The sequence below is a fragment of the Mesoplodon mirus genome, assembly GCF_964341445.2.
Source record: "Mesoplodon mirus genome assembly, chromosome: 19".
In the NCBI taxonomy this organism is placed as follows: domain Eukaryota; kingdom Metazoa; phylum Chordata; class Mammalia; order Artiodactyla; family Ziphiidae; genus Mesoplodon; species Mesoplodon mirus.
In genome coordinates this window covers 64,757,621-64,781,250 of record NC_138995.1, presented here as the reverse complement: position 1 = coordinate 64,781,250, position 23,630 = coordinate 64,757,621, and the positions used below count along the sequence as shown (strand labels likewise).

At 45.4% G+C, this 23,630-nt stretch overlaps 3 protein-coding genes across 3 annotated transcripts in view; 1 reads left to right on the top strand and 2 right to left on the bottom strand.

Moving 5' to 3' along the window:
- Positions 1–23,163, bottom strand: part of LOC309794609 (uncharacterized protein) — a 40,246-nt gene extending 17,083 nt beyond the window's left edge. Inside the window, exon 1 of the mRNA XM_082606313.1 lies at positions 22,572–23,163. The gene's annotated coding sequence lies outside the window, so the exon portion shown is untranslated. The remainder of the gene's footprint in view (positions 1–22,571) is intronic.
- On the top strand, positions 5,387–6,934 carry LOC309795357 (heterogeneous nuclear ribonucleoprotein F-like). Its single transcript, XM_082607636.1, has one exon. The coding sequence runs from the start codon at positions 5,541–5,543 to the stop codon at positions 6,786–6,788; it is 1,248 nt and encodes a 415-aa protein (XP_082463762.1). The 5' UTR covers positions 5,387–5,540; the 3' UTR covers positions 6,789–6,934.
- Positions 15,286–19,215, bottom strand: LOC309794848 (uncharacterized protein; the record flags this gene model as incomplete). The annotated part of the gene is made up of 3 exons (XM_082606719.1): positions 15,286–15,683; positions 15,928–17,674; positions 19,209–19,215. 2 exons carry the CDS (start codon positions 19,213–19,215, stop codon positions 16,044–16,046), a joined length of 1,638 nt encoding a protein of 545 aa, XP_082462845.1. The 3' UTR covers positions 15,286–15,683; positions 15,928–16,043.
- Positions 23,164–23,630: the final 467 nt, after the last annotated feature.

Sequence of the window (23,630 nt, the reverse complement as noted above, 5' to 3'; positions counted from 1 at the left end):
AGTCTTTTGCTTTGTCAGTACGTGTGTCTCCTCGGACAATTCATTTCTGGGTGTTAGACAAGACCCCACTCTCAGACCCTGAAAGGGGTCCCTCTTCTGGTGACACCATAACAGATATAGACAGATAATAAATGGAGATAGAGGAATGGTCCTTTTGGAGCCTATGCTGAAGATCCCTCAACTTCCTTTTCATCTGGGATCCTAGAATAGAGTATCCCTACAATATCCTAAAACGTCTTCACACTTCCTACAAGGATCTTTTCTACAAAGACTTACTTGGGCTAATTCACCACAACTTACCCAGAAACATACCTTTTGACAGGTTTTTCTGCCAGCATCTAAGCCTCCTTCCCTTCCTTCAGTAAGATGGTCACATCTGCCTTAGTGCTATGAAACAGTTACAGTCCTCAGGGAGGAGAGGCCATCACAAGAAGGATTAGAGGGAAAATTGAAAGATATTATTGAAATGGGAAGATAAGCTTCAGAAGTAGCAAAGTGGAGCTGCCTGTTTCCTTGGGAACATGGAACAGAACTTAGGGCATTTACCTAGGAGGTTCCCTGGCAATTCAGAGTGGCAGAAAATTAGAAACAACAGGTTCTCATATTACTGCAAGTCACATCCATGTATAAATCTCTGTGAGCAGAATCTGGCCTTTGACATTCTTCTTGAAAAAAGTCTATGACCACATCAGTCCAGAGACTGCGGCTCACTTCAGATGCCAATCTCAAGTAGTAGGTCCCCAAGTTACCCACAACTTCTCTCCAACTTGGCTACAAATTGGAGGTTCCCATGACCTCCTCCCCTTTGGATCAAATTATTTGCTAGAGTGGCTCACAGAACACAGGGAAACATTACTTATGTTTACCACTTTACTGAAGGATAGGATAAAGTATACCAATGAACAGCCAAATGGAAGAAATGCATAGGGCAAGGTACTGAAACCAATCAGGACCCTTTTTGCCCCCTGTTTCTTATTTGTAGGAGATAGGCTTCCTTCAGCCTCCTAGACATTCCCTGAGTTCCAAAGAACAGATTCAAACAGTTGCTAATCAGGGAAGTGAGGGGATGCAGAAACAAAGGAAGAGCCGTCAACAAACAAGTGTGGCAATGCAGCAAGATCCTGGTTGCTGCTCAAGGGATATACATAATCCTGCATAATGCTGCAGAACTCAGTATCTTTGAGTTCTTCTGCAGCAACTAAGGCCCTCACCCAGGTGGAAGGTGGCAACTTCAGGTTGAGCACAGGTTCCCACCCTGTTACCTCACTACCAACCAGTCAGAAGAAAGTCACACACCCTGCGGCTCTCACCCCCAATTTTGCCTATAAAAACTTCTCCCCCGGGAGTTTGGGATTGACATGTACACACTGCTATATTTAAAATGGATAACCAACAAGGACCTACTGTATATCACAGGGAACTCTGCTCAATGTTATGTGGCAGGCTGCATGGGAGGGGAGTTTGGGGGAGAATGGATGCATGTATATTCATGGCTCAGTCCCTTTGCTGTTCACCTGAATTTATCACAACCTTGTTAATCGGTTATACTCCAATATAAAATAAAAAGTTTAAAAGAAAAAAGTTCTCCTCCAAAAACATCAGGGATTTGGGGGGTTTTGAGCACAAGCCACCTATTCTCTTTGCTTGGCCCTGCAATAAACCTTTCTCTGCTCCAAACTCCAATGTTTTGGTTTGCTTGGCCTCACTGTGCGTTGGGCACAGGAACTTGCATTCAGCAACAAGAGAAAAAGAGTGGGGAATAGAAGGAGTCAGGGGCTTATAAAGACAAAAAGCCATAAGGTTGTTAAAAGTTGCCTGGTGAGAATTGTGTCAGACTCTGACCCGAGTCTGGAGATACCTGTCCTGAAAAGAATCATTACTTGTTTTGGGGTAAGGGTCCGATAAGTAACTTGAGTTTCTGGCAAACGTTCTGGATGCCTTCATTAGGGCAATGAGTGGTCAAAAGGTCAGATTCCATCCAGGCTGAGACATGCATAAGTCATAAGTCCTTAATGGCCTCCTGGCTCCATTTTAGAGAGGTCTCTTAGCAACAGAGACTCCATTTTGATTTTCCTTTCACAAACCATCGTCTCTATGAGGACTTCATCCAGATTTTGTTTTTACAATTCTAGGTAAGGGAAGTATTTCCCAGCCAGACATAATATCCATTTCCATTAAACACTGAGGTAAAGTCGACAAAACTTTATATCCTGGAAACTTCTCTTTGAAACTGCACAACCCAGATAGGACTTCAAGCCACTGTCTTTTAATTGAAATCGCACACTTTGTTTCAGGACTTAATGAAGCTCAGGTTCTTTATGTCTCTTCGCATAAAGAATTTAGTGAAAGACAAAGTGATATGTAAGAAGTGGATTTATTTAGAGAGATACATATTCCATAGACAGAATATGGTCCGTCTCAAAAGTCTTGAGAGTGGCCCCAAAATACAGGGTGGTTAGTTTTCATGGGCTTGGTAATTTCATAGGCTAATGAGTGGGAGGATTACTCGAACTATTTTGAGGAAGGTGAGGATTCCCAGGAATTGGGCCACCACCCACCTTTTGGACTTTTATGGTCGGCCTCAGAATTGTCACGGTGCCTATGGGTATGTCATTTAGCATGTCAATGTATTACAACGAGTGTATAATGAGGTTCAAGGTCTACTGGAAGTGGAGGCTTCCACCATCTTGGACCTAGTCGGTTCTAACAAGTGTTTGTCATGTCCTCAATGGTTATGTTATTCGTTTAAAATTGTGCCCTACCCCCTTCCCTCCTGTTTTATCTTTTCCACTCTGACCATTTTACCCACTCTTGTGCAAAAGGCTTTGGGTCCACAGTAAAGGGTGAAGCCAAGGGACCCTGCCCCTTACCTTGACTAATCTTCCTAACCACTGCCCCCAAGTGACTGCTGGTCAGGTTACTTATAGTACTCTTGGCTTTCAGGTTTTTTAATGTCTCCAAACTGGGGTAGATAGAGCAGACTCGTTTGGGGCCATTTAATGTTGAGTTCCAGCAGGGGGTCCATTTGGCCTGCTCAGTAGTGCTGGATTGAAACTTTTTTCTCAACCCCATCAATATCTGCTAGATTCAACCCATTTCTTTTTGGCCATGCCGCTTGGCTTGTGGGATCTTAGTTCCCTGACCAGGGTTTGAACCTGGGCCCTTGGCAGTGAGAGCACGTAGTCCTAACCACTGGACCACCAGGGAATTCCCTAGAGTCATCCCATTTCTTAATAGCCATCTATAGATTTCCAAACTGCTAGGACAAGTCATATTACTCGTTCCTTTACATTTCCTCTTCGTTTCGCTCATATTAGTATTTCCTTTATTCACCTCATTTCTTAAAAACTTTAAAAATATTTTCACCTTCTTGGGGAGAGTCCCTTGACGCTGATAAAAACATTGTTAATTAATAAGAGACTGGGAAGAGGCCTAGGGGAGAGTCAAGGGACTCTTCTCAATCTCTTATTAATTAATATAATGTTTTTATCAGCATTTATAATACCCATGAAGGGAAACTGAGACAGCAAGCATTTCCATAAGGTTTCCCTGAACTGTTTTCGGTTTTTGCAACAAGATCATATGGGGTGCCCATGTGAAAGGAGCTCCTTGAACTACGGCATTTACCATGACCTGGGTAATGGGCATATTCAGCCGGTGAGTATCCCCATCATCATAAAGCCAGTCCCACACGGCTTGCATACAAAGCATAGCATGGGCCTCGCCTGGGATGCTCCACCTGGCATTCACTGGGGGAGATGGACCTTCCCCCTTCTCAGGCTAAACAGACTTTACAGTGGCTTTTATCCGTCCACCAGGCTGGCTGTTCCCTCAGCAACAACCTCCTGTGTGTCTGGATCACATATAGACATCTGTGATTATTTCATAGTGACCTGTGGGTCCTGCTGTAACCCAAACACGCTCTTCCACTCTGCAGCACTTGAAACCAAACACATAGCCCCCAAATTATGTACTCTCATAATCCATTTTAGCAAAGGTTCCTCAGGAAGCTGATAATGCTGATCCACAAAATGTAACAACTCCTTCACGCTGTCAACTGGGGAAAAAAAAAAAAAAAAGGATTTCATACCACTTCCTCCATCTAACAGACATTAGTATGTTTTAGTTATGATCTGTCTGTGTTTACACTGGATTGAATCCTCCCCTTGCAGACAGGCTACGACCTCTTCTGTGGCTAATGTCTTTTTGGAAAAGATTATCCCTACCTGGGGAACTCCTCTAGAACTTCATAGTGATTGAGGAACAAGTTTACTGGTCAGGTGCTTCAACATGTCTGCTGTTTGGTCAGCTGTACAATACTTTCACTGTGCTTACTGCTCTCAATTCTCTGAGTTAGTCAAATGCACTAACAGCTTTATTAAAACTCAGTTGGCAAGATTTGTAGAGGCCCTGCAGACACCGTGGCCAAAAGCATTGCCATTGGTCCTTCTAAATCTCAGATCCCTCACTCTGGGTCTCATAAACTCTCACCCTCTGAGATAGTCACAGGAGGCACAATTCACTTGGCTCCTGCTTCTTTTGACCCACAACTGATAAGAGATACTCCAATTTAGCAAAGGCCTGATTGCTTCTATTAAAAATAACCATGTTTTGGCAGAGCAATCTTTTCACAGTGTGCCCTCAGGAGACAAATATCTTAAGCATCACATTTTGCAACCTGGAAATTTCATTTGTTGGAAAAGACACCTCCAGAAGAATGCTCTTCAACCTGGCTGGGAAGGCCCCTATCAAGTACTGCTACCCAGCCCTTGTGCCACCAAACTCCAAGGAACAGACTCTCGGATTCACATGACACCTCAAGAAAGTGCTGAACCCTGACTGGATCTGCACATCAGTGGTGACCTGAGAGGAAAGATTTCCCAGAATTGAAGCAGAGAACATCCGATGAGACCGCTTTCCCAAGATATGTGCACCAGGCCTGTTAGAAGTTTGCCACCAACCCTTCGGTGGTAGGATAATGCTTCATAAGATTTCCAATGTTTATGATCTTGATAACATGGACTTCAGTTAAAAAGTGCCTAAGGGGGCCGCGGTTACGCTGGCAGCCGGGAGCGGGCCGGGGGCACGGGTTCCTGGGGCTGCTGTTCCTGGGTGCTAGGGCGCAGGGCCGAGGGAGGGCAGGGCACTCCGAGAGCCGAAGGTCTTCCGGAAGCGCGGCGTGCGCACGACGGACGGGAGTTGTGGCCTCGGGCCCGCCGCGCGCGCCTGACCCAGCCTCTCCGGGGGGGCCGGGGGGGCCCTCTCCCGGGGCGCGCTGCCCGGGGTTTCCATAGTGATGGTAAACAAGCCCTAACTGCCTCAGCTACAACTGCCAAGTCCCCCGCCTTCCACCCTCCTCTAGGTGCTCAGAGGGACGACCGAGGTGCCAGAGGTGAAGAAAAGCGGGGGCGTGGAGACTTGGAGCCCGAGGACAGTTCGTTCCTGCCTGGACTGTCTTCGACTGTGGGCATCCCCCGCTGTTCTTTAAGCCACAAAAAGCCGCATCCAAGTTTGTATGACGTCTGCTCTGTCAAGTGTCCATGATGTTGGGCCCGGAGGGAGGTGAAGGCTTTGTAGTCAAGCTCCGTGGCCTGCCCTGGTCCTGCTCTGTTGAGGATGTGCAGAATTTCCTCTCCGACTGCACAGTTCATGATGGCGTCGCAGGCGTTCATTTTATCTACACTAGAGAAGGCAGGCAGAGTGGTGAGGCTTTTGTTGAACTTGAATCAGAAGATGATGTAAAGATGGCCCTTAAAAAAGACAGGGAAAGCATGGGACATCGGTACATTGAGGTGTTCAAGTCCCACAGAACCGAGATGGATTGGATGTTGAAGCATAGCGGTCCAAACAGTGCTGACACCGCCAATGGTGGTTTCGTGCGACTTCGAGGACTCCCGTTTGGATGCACCAAGGAAGAAATCATTCAGTTCTTCTCAGGGTTGGAAATCGTGCCAAACGGGATCACATTGCCTGTGGACCCCGAGGGCAAGATTACAGGGGAAGCCTTTGTGCAGTTTGCCTCACAGGAGTTAGCTGAGAAGGCTCTAGGGAAGCACAAGGAGAGAATAGGGCACAGGTATATTGAGGTGTTCAAGAGCAGTCAGGAAGAAGTTAGGTCATACTCGGATCCCCCTCTGAAGTTCATGTCAGTGCAGCAGCCGGGGCCCTATGACCGGCCTGGCACAGCCAGGAGGTATATCGGCATTGTCAAGCAAGCAGGCCTGGAGAGGATGAGGTCTGGTGCCTACAGTGCAGGCTATGGGGGCTATGAGGAGTACAGTGGCCTCAGCGATGGCTACGGCTTCACCACCGACATGTTTGGAAGAGACCTCAGTTACTGTCTCTCTGGGATGTATGACCAAAGGTATGGAGATGGCGAGTTCACTGTCCAGAGCACCACTGGACACTGCGTCCACATGAGGGGGCTGCCCTACAAAGCCACGGAGAATGACATTTACAACTTCTTCTCTCCACTCAACCCAGTGAGAGTCCATATTGAGATTGGCCCTGATGGAAGAGTGACCGGCAAAGCTGATGTCGAATTTGCCACTCACGAAGAAGCTGTGGCGGCCATGTCCAAAGACAGGGCCAACATGCAGCACAGATACATAGAACTTTTCTTGAATTCCACGACAGGGTCCAGCAACTGGGCATATAGCAGCCAGATGATTCAAGGCATAGGGGTGTCAACCCAGTCCACTTACAGTGGCCTTGAGAGCCAGTCCGTGAGTGGCTGTTATGGGGCGGCTGGCTATGGTGGCCAGAACAGCATGAGTGGATATGACTAGTTTTGTAGTAGCTTTTGAGTTATTTTCAATCAAATTTTCACAGGCAGCCAACAAGCAGTGAAAAGCAGTTATTACTCTAGAGGAAGCTGTGGGACCCATTTTGCAACATGAGTTTGTAAAATCTGGATTAAAAAATTACCTCTTCAGTGTTTTGTCATGCAAACTTTCTTCTAGCATGTTATATTGAGTAAACTAAAACCATTTTCAGCTTTTCTCAACATTTTGGTAGTGTACTTTCTGGAGTGATGTTATCTGAGTTAAAGTAGTTTTAAGTACATTAAATGTGGATCTTTTACACCACATCATCGTGAACACATTGGGGAGGTGTGCTTTTTTGGAAAACTCAAGGTGCTAGATCCCTAATTCAAAGAGGAACATTCCTCATGTTTGTTCATTCTAGTTTATTTTCATTTAAAATCTTTTAGGTTAAGTTTAAGCTTTTTAAAAGTTAGTTTTGAAAATTAAGACACATTACTAATACTGTAGGAATTGGTGAGGCCTTGACTTAAAACTTTCTTTGTAATGTGATTTCCTTTTGGGTGTATTTTGCTAAGTGAAACTTGTTAAATTTTTTTGTTGACTAAATTTTTTTCTTAAAATAAAAAGACTTTTAAAAAAATAAAATAAAAATTAAAAATAAATAAATAAAAGTGCCTAAGACTTGAATGTGACCTTAATAGGTTTCTAATCTGTGCACTTTTCCTTGGACTTCAGACAATGCACCCAGGAAATGTCTTTCCTGACATAGAGGAACAAAAAGCCACTGAAACTGGAAAACCTGACTCATGATCAGTGATTCACTCAGAGAAAGATCCTGATCAACAGGGACGGAGGGAATTTCCGGGCAGTCCAGTGGTTAGGACTCGGCGCTTTCACAGTCAAGGGCCTGGTTCGGTCTCTGGTCTGGGAACTAGGATCCCACAACCCTCCTGGCGCAGCAACGGGGGTGGGGAGGAAGGGAGGAGAATGTGAAAAATTAATAAACAGAATATTTGGACTTCCCTGGTGGCGCAGTGGTTAAGAATCCGCCTGCCAGTGCAGGGGACACGGGTTCGAGGTCTGGTCTGGGAAGATCCCACATGCCGCAGAGAAACTAAGCCCGTGCACCACAACTACTGAGCCCGTGCTCTAAAGCCCAAGAGCCACAACTACTGAGCCCACATGCTGCAACTACTGAAGCCCTTGAGCCTAGAGCCTGTGCTCCGCAACAAGAGAAGCCACCGCAATGTGAAACCTGCGCACCACAACTAGAGAAAGCCTGCACGCAGCAACGAAGACCCAACGCAGCCAAAAATTTTAAAAAATAAAATAAAAACCGAAACTTCAATTAAATAGAGTTGGGAGACCAGAAGGGGGAGCTCTCTTGACCTGCACTGATAGCAGAACCCAAGAGGAAGAAGAAAGACTGCTCTTCTTTCCTGTCAAGGACTCAGCCAATGACAAGCCTCAGACTCTGTTTACTGCACAGCCCTCCCAACTTCCTGTTCTTTACTGTAAAAGCATTCTCCTTCCCTTGCTGGGTAGGGACTTGCAGGTGGCTCACCATGGTTGCAGATTCTCTGCAATTCTCAGCTGATCCCAAATAAACCCATCTTTGCTGGAGAAATATCTGGCAGTCTATTCGTTTCAGGTCAACACTTCACCCGTAATCAATGAAGTACAAACCTAGCTTTAGCTCATCTTTTTACCAATGAACACAGCATCCGATCAATTCCCTCATCCATTTTTTAAATAAGTAAATAAATAAAAAATAAATAAACATATTTGGCTGCGCCAGGTCTTAGTTATGGCACGCGGGATCTTCATTGCCGCATGCAGGATCTTTCTTTTCTTTTTTAGTTGCAGCATGTGGGATCTAGTTCCCCGACCGGGGATCAAACCCATGTCCCCTGCATTGGGAGCGCAGAGTCTTAATCACTGGACCACCAGGGAAGTCCCTCAATTACATCTTGCACAACTTACCTCATCTTCCTCTTTTTGCCATAAAAACCCCTCTCCTGTAATTGAGACAATAATTGGGTTTCTACCTAAACCTGTGTGCCCCAAACTGCAATTCTTTGATCTCAAATAAGCTCTTTGCCTCTTGAAGTGGACTCTTGTTTCCTAGATTGGTGTAAGAAATAATTTAGGGTTTGGGGTGTTTTTTTTTTTTTGCAGGGAGGGGAAGCTCAAAGCTATACAGAGTCTCCTAGTTGAAAACTAAGAAAACTTTTTAAATCTGTGATAGAAAGAGGAGCATTGAGAGAGAACAATACTTTGAAGTCCTTCAGTAGCCTCCACACTTTGCTATACTGAAAGGAATTGCAGATTCAGACCCTAAAGGAATGTAAGGTGGGAACTGTCACAAGCAAGGCAGACACTTGAATCCAGTAAGAAAGTGTTTCAGGAAGATTTGGAAAACACTAGCTCAACTGGGAAACAACTTGATAATTTCCAACAGCCAACATGGTCCTGTTTCCAGGCTCCTTCTTTGAGAAGGTCCATGTCCTGAAAAGGCAGATCTCTGGCATATAAAAGCAGTAATGAGAAACGAGGAGTCCTCTCCACCTGTGTGACAAACCAGAATGAAAAAGCATCCTGGGAATTGCTCTCTGGGGCTCTTATCTTTCCTAGACCTAACAAGGGCCTCCTGGGCACAAGTGAGCACTTCCCTGGTGCTCCCTGCATGAAAACCATCAATTCTATACAGAAGAGACAGACTCGTAAGACACTAGTGTTAAGCATGTTAAACATTAGCTCTTTCAATCTTCACCATTCTGCAGGGTAAGCATTCCTCTATTGTCAAATTCATGTTTTTCTTTTTTAATGATGAGAAAACTGGAGGTCTGGGTTACTGAAGGCACTCATCCAAAGTTAAGACCTTGTAAAGAGTCTGCGCCAAGACTGCCTAATCAAACCAACAGCAGATGCTATTCATGTGAGCACAAACTGGGTGCAAAACATCTGATGCGCTCTGGCCCATTGCGTGTCGTTAACAGCTCCAGAGGATGAGCATTATCCTTGCTCCCCTCGCGTACAGCTCGGGATAAGGAGACACGGAAAAGTCAGGCCCTGCCTGATGTCATACCACCACCCCAGTGCACCTGACCGAGTCTAAAAGCTCTGGGAAAATCCTCTGAAGATATATATTTTTTTATTCTTTGGTGACTTACTAACTGTAGAGCGCTGAGAAGAATATTCCAAAGACAGGGAAAAGTACATGTGAAGGACAAGTAGTGGGAAGGGGTGTGAGCATTCAGGAAACTGAGGTAGAGGGTGGAGAGAGAATGAAGGACACTTTGTGTCAAGATGCTGAACTGAGCAGATACAATTATTTGTGGAGATATTAACTTAGCTGACCCATAAAGCCAATGAAGTATATTTGTAAATTTCAAATCTTTAGAAATTAAATTTTAGTCTTCTATAAACTACAGTACTGTGACAATTTTTTTCCATGGTAGCAGAAGATGTATGTTCTGTTTTAAAGTTGAAAGTATGAAATCACTGTTGTTTGTTCAAAAAGTCATCCTGGGGCTTCCCTGGTGGCGCAGTGGTTGAGAGTCCGCCTGCCGATGCAGAGGACGCGGGTTCGTGCCCCGGTCCGGGAAGATCCCACATGCCGCGGAGCGGCTGGGCCCGTGAGCCATGGCCGCTGAGCCTGCGCGTCCGGAGCCTGTGCTCCGCAACGGGAGAGGCCACAACAGTGAGAGGCCCGTGTACCGAAAAAAAAAAAAAAGTCATCCTGGTAGGGATACTATAGAAACTTTCAAAAATATAATTTATAAATATCTATATACATAAACCAAATGTTTAGAGACACTTGGAAGTACGCAAAAGCTCTGAGAGTTTCCTGTTTCTTCTTACCTGGTAACCTAGAAGTCAAGGCCATTATTAAAAATTATACTTTTTCGAATTTTCCTTGAGAAAACAGCTTTGAGCAAGATTGTGTTTAGCAATGTAAAGAGCTGACTACACTGAAATCGTCAGAAGTCTAATATTTCTTTCCTTTACTAGGTTAGTATAATTTCTTACATTTTCCAGTGTCTTTTTCAAAGACTTTTTTTTTGGTTGTATTTTTGTTGTTGTTGTTGTTTTGTTTTGTTTTGTGTGGCACACGGGCCTCTCACTGTTGTGGCCTCTCCCGTTGCGGAGCACAGGCTCCGGACGGGCAGGCTCAGCGGCCATGGCTCACGGGCCCAGCCGCTCCGCGGCATGTGGGATCTTCCCGGACCGGGGCACGAACCCGCGTCCTCTGCATCAGCAGGCGGACTCTCAACCACTGTGCCACCAGGGAAGCCTGGTTGTATTGTTTTTAACTCTTAAACTCTATAAAGTTCCATTAATCTTCAAATCCTTTTCAGGAAACGTCTAAGAGATTTTTCAGCCGATATTCCTATTTTTATCATCTCAGTCAAAAGAAGTGACTGATCCCTGGACTGTGTGTGTACAGAAGAGAAATGAATGTTCTAATAAGCTTTCTTTTCCAACCTGGGATTTAGGAAGTCTTTGACAATGCCAGAGATTAGAACACAACCAAGTTGAATGTCCATGGAGGAGGGCTTCCTCCATGTGGAAATTGCAAATTCAAAGGACACTGAGCAGGAATTCCCTGGCAGTCCAGTGGTTAGGACTCCGCACTTCCACTGCAGGGGGCTCGGGTTCGATCCCTGGTGAGGGAACTAAGATCCTGCATGCCGTGCTGCCTGGCCAAAAAAAGAGGACACTGAGCTACTTCAGCCAGCTTAGGAGAATAGAGGAAAAAAAAGAAAGGAAAGGTGGTGGGATATAAGAAGAAAAGGGGCAAGGTTTAGGCAGATTCACCAGTGAGGAAGTTTTAACTTATTCATAAATTATCTAAAGCAAGTTTCCCTAAGTGTTACGGGGAGGGGAGGGGAGGGGAGGAAATTCTGATTAACCAGTGGCCCACTTTCTATACATGTGTGATGAGGCTTCCAAATGCAATTTAGAATAACAATGCCTCCTTGAAAGATGTTAGTCAAGGGTATCTTCTTAAGTGGATCCATTAGTTGCTAAAATGTCAATAACCTAAAATAGAAAATGAAATACAACAAATTAAATGCTGTATGAAATAAATACTTGTGTAATCACAGTCAAAAACGATTTCAAATCAATTTATAACACAGAATTTTGACTACAGGTATTTTGTGGAATGTGTCCTAAGACCTGTGGAAATAAAGGCCAACCACATGAGAACACTCAAAGCCTATTTATTCAGAGCTACAAATCATGGCTTGACAGTGCTGAATATCTAGACCTAAGAAGTGATCAAGAATGTTAATGATTAAACTTTAAAAGTAGATGCTGTATGTGGCCGCTACATTGTGTACAGTACACAAAATATTTATGAAATACTCCTGTATTCAAAAACAATAATTTTTATAGCAAAGAAGTCACATTACTGAAGAATGAATAAAGTTCCAACATAAGTTTTTGTTGTTTCACTATCTTCTTAATTGCTAGAAAAAAAGAAACTGCTGGGATTTCCCTGGTGGCGCAGTAAATAAGACTATGTGCTCGCAATGTGGGGAGGCCAGGTTCGATCCCTGATCAGGGAACTAGATCCCACATGCATGCTACAACTAAGAGTTCACATACCACAACTAAGGAGCCCACCTGCTGCAACTAAGACTGGGTGCAACCAAATAAAAATAAATAATAAGCCTGTCTCCTTAAAAAAAAAAAGAGAGAGAGAGAAACTGCCAAAATTCTTTTTTTGTTTTTAATTCTTTTTATTTATATATTTATTTTTGGCTGCGGATTGCGGGATCTTAGTTCCCTGACCAGAGAACTAACCTGGGCCCTCAGCAGTGAAAATGCAGAGTCCGAACCACTGGACCCAGGAAATTCCCCCAAAATTCATTTTAAAAAACAAGCAATAGATATGCACAGATATTTTACCAAAAACAACATACAACTGTTAAATACAGGCATACTTTGTTTTATTGCACTCCGCTTTACTGCACTTTGCAGATGTTTGTTTGTTTGTTTTTAATTGAAGGTTTCTGGCAACTCTATATTGAGCAAGTCTACTGGTGCCATGCTTCCAACAGCATTTGTTTGCTTCATGTCTGTGTCACATCTTGTTAATTCTTGCAATACTGCAAACATTATCATCATTATTATATTTCTTATGGTGATCTGTGATCTCTGATGTTACTACTGCAAAAACCTTACAACTAGCTGAAGGCTCAGATGATAGTCAACATTTTTAGCAGTAAAGTATTTTTAAATCAAGGTATGTATTTTTTTAGACATAATGCTATTGCACACCTAAAAGACTACAGTATAGCGTAAACATTACTTTTACATGCACTAGAAAACCAAAAACTTCACGTGACTTGCTTTATTGTGATACTGGCTTTATTGCAGTGGTCTAAAACCCAACTCATCGTATTTCTGAGGTATGCCTGTAAACAAATGAAAAAATGCTCAACATCATGCAACATCAGGGAAAGGCAACTAAACCATAGTGGGATACAGTTACAGACTTATTAAAAAGGTCAACCTTTTAAAAGACTAACCATACCCACTACTGGCAAGGATATGGAAAAACTGTATGTCTCATACACTGCTGGCAGGAATACAAAAGATCACAATTTGCAATTTCTTAAAAAGTTATCTACCCACTTACCCTGTAACTCAGGCATTGCACCCGCCCCCACCTCCCACCCCACCCCGCCAAATTAACACAAGATAAATGAAACATATGTATGTGAAGAACTAAATTCAAATATCTTAGCAGGTTTATTTGCAACAATCAGAAACTGGAAAGAACTCAAATATGCATAAAAAGACAAAAGAATAAACAAATAGTGGTACACCCACAAACTGTCATACTTCTAAGCAATATTTTAAAAAAACTACTCATTTAAGCACCATTGATGGCTATCAAAATGAGTAAGCCACATGAGGCTACTCAAAGGAAAAAAAGTGTAAACATTTTATGAGTAGAATCATATACAATTCTAAAATGGAAGCTAATCTATTATAATGGAAAGTAAACCACTGCTTGCCTGGAGAGCAGAGATAGTACAGAAGGAGACATTATTAAAGGGCATGAAGTAAACCAGAGGATGATGGAGAGGCTCATTATTATGACCGTGGTGGTGGTTTTATGGATTTACATGAATGTCAAAACTTGTCAAAATGTTAAGTTTAAATATAATCAGTTTGTTGTATGTCACATACCATACTAAAGCTCTGAAAATATGATTCAAAACAGAAAGCTAGATTTCCTACAATTCCAGAAAATTAGTTTGGCAAACCTCTACTGACTCCACCAACTCTTTCCTCATGTCTGGGAGGGATACCTTGCCTTAGTGGTGGCAAATATCAGAAGCAACAAGGCAATTTCCACCAAATTCAATGGGAATGCAGGCTGGGTTACAAAGGGCACAACTCATCTTCACTATCCTCATTTTCCTACACAGCAAGAGATTTGAGGTGAACACACACACATGCTACAGGAATCCACAGAATATTTATAATTTTTTCCTCTCACAACAGCCTCCCTACGCAAAATACACAGTTCTGGAGGCCATGAGAATTTCTGTACCTGCTCACCCTTCATAGCTATAGGGACTGGAACATTGTGGAGGTCCCTTCAAAACAGCCACATTCCAACAAGCTTGTAGCAGTCTCTTCCCCTCCCTACAAAACCAGTGTTCCTGTAACAAATGATTCCCCTGCCCGTACAATCATATAACCTATGTTACCACTATCTGGAATTCTGGACATGAGGGTACATGGCTCCAATGCAAGATCTGGGAAACAGATTTCCCGTACCACCTGGACACAATGCAATACTCCCCGTGAACAAGACAATTTCTTCTTGCTTTAGGAAGCACCAAAGGTTATCACAACGGCCCCTCTACAGATTGACCTCTGAACCAACAAAATACCAAGGCATCCAGGTTACAAATAAGGATCACATCCCTGCAGTCTTTTCTTGGAGGCCTTGGGCAGCAATGCCAACTAGGACAAAACTAGAGAGAAGTATACGCTACACCATATTGTTCCCTCTGAGGCGCACAGAATTTGGGATCCCACGAGAAAGCTCTTCAGCCCTGTTGACACAACTCGGTTGCTTTCAAATCACCACAGCATACAGAATCCCAAGATTAAAGGAGCTTAAAGAGTACAGCCTCCATTTTCACACAGGCCAGTACAGTGGGAAGCAGGCTATTCCTGGGCTGGAGACATGAAGCACAGGAAAATCCCAACAGAGCAGTCACGTGAGACCAACAACATCCCTGAAAAAAGTAGTCCCGGTTGCAAGTCACCAGCAGAGTCCTCTAGGCCAAGAATTGGTCAGATCAGTGATGTAACCCATCGAATGAATTAGAAAGGAATGAGTGCTCAGGATTATAAAGGCTCCCACCAACAGGACAACATCAAGGTCTCCTTCCCTGGACTCGCTGGGGTGGTTCAATGATGCACATCATGAGCACCTGCCACATAGTAGTGGTGAAATGGCTTTTGCTATAGAACTGGCAACGATGTAAATCTGGTAAGGGCCCTGGGCAGGTTAAGAAATGCACTGAAGCCCCCATAAACCTGGAATTTAAGTGGTTTATTGGGTGTATTGGCAGATAGCACCCTCATATGGGATCTCCCCAGTGTTATACTGAACAATCCATCCCTGCACAACTACTCTTTTTCTGAAGTGAACTTTGTGGTATCCAATGAAATAAGACTGAAGGCTGTGAACTCTCCAGTGTGAAATGAGGCTACAGTTTTGGCTAAAGGTTTCCCACACTTATCACATCCATAAGCCCATTAACCAATGTGAACATTATGGTGTTCTATGAGACTGGAGTTTTAGGTAAAGGATTTCCAACATTTCCTACAACATAAGGACTTTCTGCAGTGTGAACACTCCTGTGTTTAATGAACCTGGAGTTTGTTTGTTTGTTTTGTTTATTTATTTATTTATTTTTTTTGTGGTACGCGGACCTCTCACTGTTGTGGCCTTTCCCGTTGTGGAACACAGGCTCCGGACGCGCAGGCCCAGCGGCCATGGCCCAAGGGCCCAGCTGCTCCGCGGCATGTGGGATCTTCCCGGACCGGGGCACGAACCCGCGTCCCCTGCATCGGCAGGCGGACTCTCAACCACTGCGCCACCAGGGAAGCCCCAAACCTGGAGTTTTTAGCAAAGGATTTCCCACATTCACAGCACTCGTATGGCTTTGATCCGGCGTGAGTTCTCTGATGTTGAAAAACAGAGCTTGGGCTAACCAACTTTCCAAATTTTCTTTACTTATAACAGTTTCCTCCAGTGAACTCTCTGATGTCGAAGGACTGAAGAACTTTGGGCAAATGCTTTCTCACACTCACTGCACTCATAAGGCCTTTCTCCAGTGTGAATTCTCCTATGTTTAATGAAGGCTGAATTATCAGCAAAGGATTTCCCACATTCAGTGCACTCCTAAGGCCTTTCTCCAGTGTGAATTCTCTGATGTTGAAGGAGTGCAGAGTTTTGGCTAAATGATTTCCTGCCTTCATTGCATTTATATGGCCTTTCCCTGGTGTGAACTCTCTGATGAGGTGGGATTCCTTGCTAAAGAATTTCCTACATTCCCCACACTCATATGGCCTTTCTCCAGTGTGAACTCTCTGGTGTTCAATGAGATGGGACTTGTTGCTAAGTAATTTCCCACACTTATAAGCTCTTTCTCTAGTATGGACTCTCCAATGTTGAATAAGGTTGGGCTTTTGCCTAAATGATTTTCCACACTCCCCATGCTCATAAGGCCTTTCTCCAGTGTGAACTCTCTGATGTCGAAGGAGTGAAGAGCTTTGGCAAAATGCTTTTCCACATTCACTGCATTTATAAGGTATTTCTCCAGTATGAACTCTCCTATGTTTAATGAGTCTGGAGTTTACAGCAAAGGATTTTCCACATTCAGTGCATTCATAAGGCCTTGATCCAGTGTGAAGTCTCTGATGCTGAAGGAGCACAGAGTTTTGCGTAAAAGTTCTACCACATTCATTGCACTCATAAGGCCTTTCCCTAGTGTGAATTCTCCGATGTTGAAGGAGGGTAGAGCTTTGGCTAAACGATTTTGCATATTCATCACATTCATATGGCTTTTGTTTCATGTGAACTCTCTTGTGTGTAAAGAGGTTGGAGTACTGAGTAAATGATTTCCCACATTCTGTACATTCATAAGGCCTATCTCTAGTGTTACTTCTCTGGTGTTCAATGAGGTTGGACTTTCTGTTAAATAATATCCCATGTTCCCCAGGTTCAAAAGTTCTTTCTCCATTGTAAACTTTCTGATGTTGACTGACATTACAGCTTCTCTCACACCAGTTACACATAAAACATCTTTCTCTAGTGAGGAGTCTCTGGTGCCGAACAAGTGTGTGTTTGGGGCTGAAAGCTTTTGTGCATTCTTCCCAGTTTTGATAAGTTTTTCCCCTCTGAAAGGCCACCCCACACTCAGTTCTGCTGTTTGACCTCTCCCAGGTGTGAGTGGCCCATTGCTGGAGAAATTGAGAACTGGCCAAGAAGTCTTTCCCAACCACCCTGAAGACTAATGGCTTCCCTGACACATGGCACTTACAGTTCTTCACAAATGAGGCTCTGTCCACATCTCTTCTGCAGGGTTTCTCCCTGATGCACTGCTTCTGATGCTGATGAAGGTTTGTGCTTACATACAATTGTTTCCCACATGTCTCACACCTATGTAATTTCTGCTTTGAATGTGTTCCTTGATATTCATTCAAGTACAAAAAGTCTCTCAATATCTGGACACATATTTCACAAGGGTGGGCCTTTTTGAAGGATGGATTTGCCTTGGGACTCCTGATCTGTGACACTCTTTGAACAGAAATACACTGCTCAAAAGAAGCCTTCTCATTCTCCACTTCATGGCAACAACCTAAAAGCAAGAAATGTTGGTGAAGTACATGTTGACTTCAGTGGGAGGGGGGAGCCCACACACCAGTGTGTGTCTGACAAACACATGAATGAGTTTGTGTGATTATTTACAAGAACACAGAGTTGGGTTCAAGTTGATGACATTGCTGTTAGCAATACTGGGCTATAAAGGCCACAGGATGGGGGAAGACCACATGAGAGAAAAGACACAACCATGTGATGTGTCATACGGAGGAGAGGCAGGGTGAAAAATTAGTTAAAGTCGACTGTTAAAAAATTAGTTACAAACAACTGTCAGCAGGACCTTGTCTGCTGCTAACACATGACTGTAATGTAGATGGGTATTTCCAGGCCCAAGAAAACAGGACTGCAACAGAACAGCTGTTGGTCAGGAACATTTTAAGAATGGGTACCTATTTGATTATAGAAAATATATGGGCCAACGTTAGACAATGCACAGATAAAGCAGTGAGAAAAGTGGGTGATATAGGGAGTTTAGAGATGTGAGGATTAGCCACAGGCTGGAATAAAAGTGGAAGAATCACAGTGCAGAATTGACAAGTCAGCACTGTTAAGAATGGGGCAGAAAAAGCAAAAGTAAGGTGTGGCCACTGAAAGTAGCATCAAAACACTAGTCAAACATAACAAATTTCTGGTATCACTTGAACACAGGACTATCATAAACTCCCACAGTGCTACTGTACAGCAGCCCTTTGAGCCCATTTGGCTGAGTCTGAATTCATATCCATCCTGTGGACAAACAAGGGCTCTCCACCCCACTTCCAAAATGAACAAGTGTATGGGACCTGGATGATGAAAATAATAGGGGAAAGATACCACCTATGAGCAGCTGACCCATGCTCATCACATCACAGACCAGAGAAAAACATCTAAATACTATTAAGAGAACTTTGGAAAGGGGTCTTGCAAGAAGTCCATGGTCTACATCAGAGAATCAATTCCCAGCACAGGCAGTCATGAGGAAATGTCAGTGAAAAGAAGGAAGTAGAATCTGAGGTGCAAGGGTGACGTGCATATGGACAACATCACCCAGAAGGAAGAGGGCAAGTATGCTGGGATACATTAGGCTGAACGGAAGAGTCCTGACCCTGGATCACATCACCCAGAAGGAAGAGGGCAAGTATGCTGGGATACATTAGGCTGAACGGAAGAGTCCTGACCCTGGATCCTTCCAGGGGAGGCTGTAGAGAAGCAGATATGGGGCCTCTTCAAGGAGAACAGATGGCAGTGCAAACACCTCGGCCCAACCAACCACAGCAACAACTTAGGGAACTGGGGGAAAAAAGCAGTGACCATGGTCCTGACATGAAAAGGACAGACTTGTCTCTGGGGAAAAGAAAAGGGCAGGGACTAGTTCAGGGCATGGGGGAAGGTTTGAGGTTCTTACGCAGGGAGGTTATATGTGCCAAGTTCTCCAGCATCACATCACAGTACAGGTATCTTTGAGTCTCATCAAGGAGACCCCATTCCTCCCAGGAAAAGGTCACAGCTACATCTTCAAAGTTCACACTGACCTGCCATGATGGTGACAGATAAAATCACAAACAGTCCACTTCTGAGAAGTCACAATCTATTTCCCCACACATCTACCCTATGACTATCCATCACCCAAGCTTCCCAACTCAGAGGATCAATCAGGCCCTGACACCATGGTGTGGTTGTCTCCCCACGGGCCCACTGATCACTAGGTACAACCACCAGGAACAAGAGGCAGGTGGATGAACATATAGCTCAGCTATAGGCCTGGCATAAAGGGATCCACCCCCTCCTGACAAGCAACTCCCCTGGTGTGGCCATCGTCCTGAAATTATCAACGCAGTGCCCTGGAACCATCAGACATGTTTCCTCTTCAAGCACACATCACTCCTTAAACTGCACATCCCTCAGTCTCAGTATCCCACAGCCACACATGACCATGGCCACCAACACCTCACTCTCCCACACCACAGCCATCTCCCTCCCCTCCCCACGTTACCTGTATTTAAATCAGTTCCTCCTAACCCCACCACAGGGCTATGATGGTGGCCTAACACATGACACCTGAGACTGGACCGATGAGACTGACATCAGTTTCTTAATCACATAAATTCACACCTCTGAGAATAGGACACCACTCACCACAAGGGCGTACATGGGAAAAAACAACATACACAGAGGCTGTGGGATGGAACCTCTGTAGGATGAAGGGGTTGGGATGTTCCAAGGAGGATGGGATTGTCTTATCTGAACAATTCTGAGGGCTGGTAGGGAACTGATACCTGCTACAAAGAAGCTCCTGGTTTGCTTTGTAAACATGGTTGTTAGGCTAGGAGACATTGTCCGAAGGAACACGGCGGGGGAGAGGAACTTGCACTCAGGCCATTTGAGGGCACCCAGGTTTCACCAAGCACGAAGGAAGCACATCTTATTGGCTTTAGGCCTTACACCACAACTCAGCAGACAGCATCCACAGCACAACTGGTAAGGTCAAACAGGACCCAGTATGACCACAGACCTCCCACAATTCCCAAGGGCAGCATCAGAAGTCATCTATGAAGGCCTTCCTGCATGACTCTGATCCTTGCCCCCAATTGAAGGAATAGAACCACGTGTGGATCTCAGCTACCCATAGCCCCACGCTACCTCGGTGCTGCCCTTGCTGTCCCTCGGCAAGGACAGTATATCTCTGCTCCCTTTACCTTCAATCAAACGCCAGCCCCATTACTCGCGCTCCTCGAGCCTAGTGATTCTCACAGATGACCTTATTTGCTCATGGCCCTATATACCAGGTTGAATGAAACACCCCAGGCCCTACCAAAGTCCTCCCAAATCTTGGTGAGCCTATCTAGTGGTGAATAAGCACCAGCTCTGGCCTGAGTGTCATGTGCATGAATTACCCCTTGCTTCTACATCCGTCTCACGTCCACGCTTCTCTTGGAAGCCCTGGCCACCTGCCAGACTATCTTGTCTCATACACCGAACCTTCATGGCCATTTACCTCCATTTAGGAAGGCTGACCCCGTCACCCAGGTACACAAGCACGAGACCCAACCCTCTGCCCCCACGCTCCACACCTCTGCCCCGAAAAGCTTTGCCACCACAACCCAAAGCTTGCCTCTCCTAATGTGAGCCACAGGTCATTCACCTTGGTCCACACTCTAGTTGCATTCTGGATGTCTCTAACCTGAATTCCTCCCAAGAATTCCAAACCTGTATGTTAGATGTTCATTTGATGCCTTTATGTAGTGGTGTCTTAAATATCTGAGACTCTTAACACGGTCAAAAAAAGCTCCTGCTAAACCCAGTGAATATGACACCTACTACCAACTTGCTCATCTCAACTGATGCAGCTTCCAACCCTACAGGGGCAAAGCCAGGGGTCATCACTGACCCCTGCGTTTCACTCCCTCACCACCCATGTTAGAAATCTAGCTGTCCCCTTTAAAAACATGCAGCCAGAAGACAACCACATTTCCTAAGGCACGCCCCTTCTATATTAACCCCCACCTGGACTACGATAGTAGCCTCTACAATGATGGTCCTTTTTCCTCTCTCAAGCCCACAGTCTGTTTTCCACTCTAAACCCAAATGAAGCCTGTTAAGGCCTTGGTCACATCACCTCCCTACCATGAGCCAAACCTCTAGAACACACACCTGACATCTCAGGCAGTTGTTCCCCTTCTGACTCCAAACCACCTACTATTTATTCCTACCTGAAAAGAGAGGATACCTGTGGTTCCTGAATATTCCTGAGCTCAATTTTACCTCTAGGCATTTGCACATCCCGGTACCATGTCTTGGGTTAACCATACACACCTGTTTACAATGGTTGCCAGAAATGGGAACACCTCCACATAATTCTAGCAGGGACTTAGGACACTGGGCTTGGAGTTTTTCTGCATCCCCAGACTCAAGGAGGGGGAAAAATGGCATCAACCATCTCAGGACACCACAATTCCAGGGAACATAGGGGTGAGAGCAGGGCCGGTGAGGCAATGGGACACCCTCTTCTTCCCTGTGCAGGTTCCATAGGCACTTCTCTAACCGTGAGAACCTGAGTGAAGAGGCAAGCCCTAAAGGAATGCGTTCACGGTGGGATTTGAGGGGCTCACTGTATGCACTCCTGCCTGGCCTTGGAGCCAGGTGACCTCAGGCTGGCTGACTAACTTCTGGGTCTCGATGCTCAGTGTTGCCTCTTACCAGCTGTGGGACCCTGAACAAAGATTCAACCTCCTAGGACCTCAATGTCCTCATCAACCCTCTCTACTAAGTTCTTCCTTTAAACGGCTCTTGGGAATGCTCTAACCTCTGACGGGAGATACTATCTTCCTTTATTCGAAACTCCCCATGGCCTTTAGAATTCTCGCAATAAAGTACAATCCTGGGGCGTCCCTGGTGGCGCAGTGGTTCAGAGTCCGCCTGCCGATGCAGAGGACACGGGTTCGTGCCCCGATCCGGGAAGATCCCACATGCCGCGGAGCGGCTGGGCCCGTGAGCCACGGCCGCTGAGCCTGCGCGTCCGGAGCCTGTGCTCCGCAACGGGAGAGGCCACAGCAGTGAGAGGCCCGAGTACCGCAAAAAAAAAAAAAAAAAAAAGTACAATCCTGAGTCGGTTCCACCAGGCCTAATTCCGCTAACACTGTTCCCTGTAAGCAGAAGGCTGACCCTAGGTTTCCCGAATCCTCCCGCCTCAGGCCGATTTCCAAGCCTTCATCTGCCAGTACCTCCGCCTGTGACCTCTCCCGCGCGCCATCACACTGTCATGAACAGGGCCCCACCCAGACCGCTGTCCTGGGCACCGTGGCCTGGGCTGCGGGCACGTGAGCAGGCGCCCCGCACTCGGGGCTTTAGTGTCTGGTGGAGTGAGGACGGTGAGGGACCGGAGGACGAGCGTTTACCTGAGGCGGGGTCCTCAGCGCCGCCGCCATCGGACTCTGGGTGGAGCGGGGCCGGGAGCGGCGGAGGAGTCTGGGGGACGCAGGCACGGCGGTCCGTCTCCCGGGCCTGGCGCCGGGCACCCCGGGCGGCGTCGCCGAACTTCAGATCCGCCTCCGTGCCTCGGGGACAGCGCCTCCTCCCGGAACTCCCGTTCCAGTCACTCCGGTCCTGACACAGCGCTTCGGAGCTGAACAGAACCAGAGCAGTTAAAATGCCTGCCTTGGGGATTTCCCTGGTGGCGCAGTGGTTGAGAGTACGCCTGCCGATGCAGGGAACACGGGTTCGTGCCCCGGTCCCGCGTACCGCAAAAAAAAAAAAAAAAAAAAAAAAAAAAAAAAAAAAAAGTGGTCGTCTTGGGGAGGAGGCCGGAAGTCCCGTCCCCTACGAGTTGTGCCCAAACGAAAATCCCTTTTCCTGCGTCTTCATTGGCTCAGCGACGCAGCCTTCAACGCAGGGCACTCTGGATCCTGTAGTTCCCAGTTTCCAGGGAAAAAAGGCCAGGGTCCACCTCAAAGGGCGCCAGGAAATGACTCCTTCCTCCCTGTCCACGGCCAGAGCAGTGACTCGACCCTCTTAAAAGGGGCCAAACGTAAGGATGGTAGGGATGCGTTCTGCAGCTGATCGCCATTAGGCATCCAGGCCATGAATTAGGATGACAAATCTTTCCCAGGATGCCAGGGGCAGCAATGCAAATTATGTAACGAAACATTTTGTTCATTTTATCCGGAGTTTTTGTAAATTTTTCTTGGTTATAAGGCAAATATTTTTTAAAATTTCCTTCATGCCGTTAAGATTCTCATTTGTAGAACTGTAATTTATTTCCGGATACTAATCTTAAACATGGCAAACTTGAGGAAGTGTCGTAAATATGCCAGATATTCATGACGTAATTTTTTGAAATTCTTCTATGTAGATAATCGTACATTTTGATATAAATTAAAGGTCTGTAAATCGTTTTCCAGTTATTTTAATTATTGTCTGTGTCATAGCACCAGCTAGAATGTATATTTTATATAAGC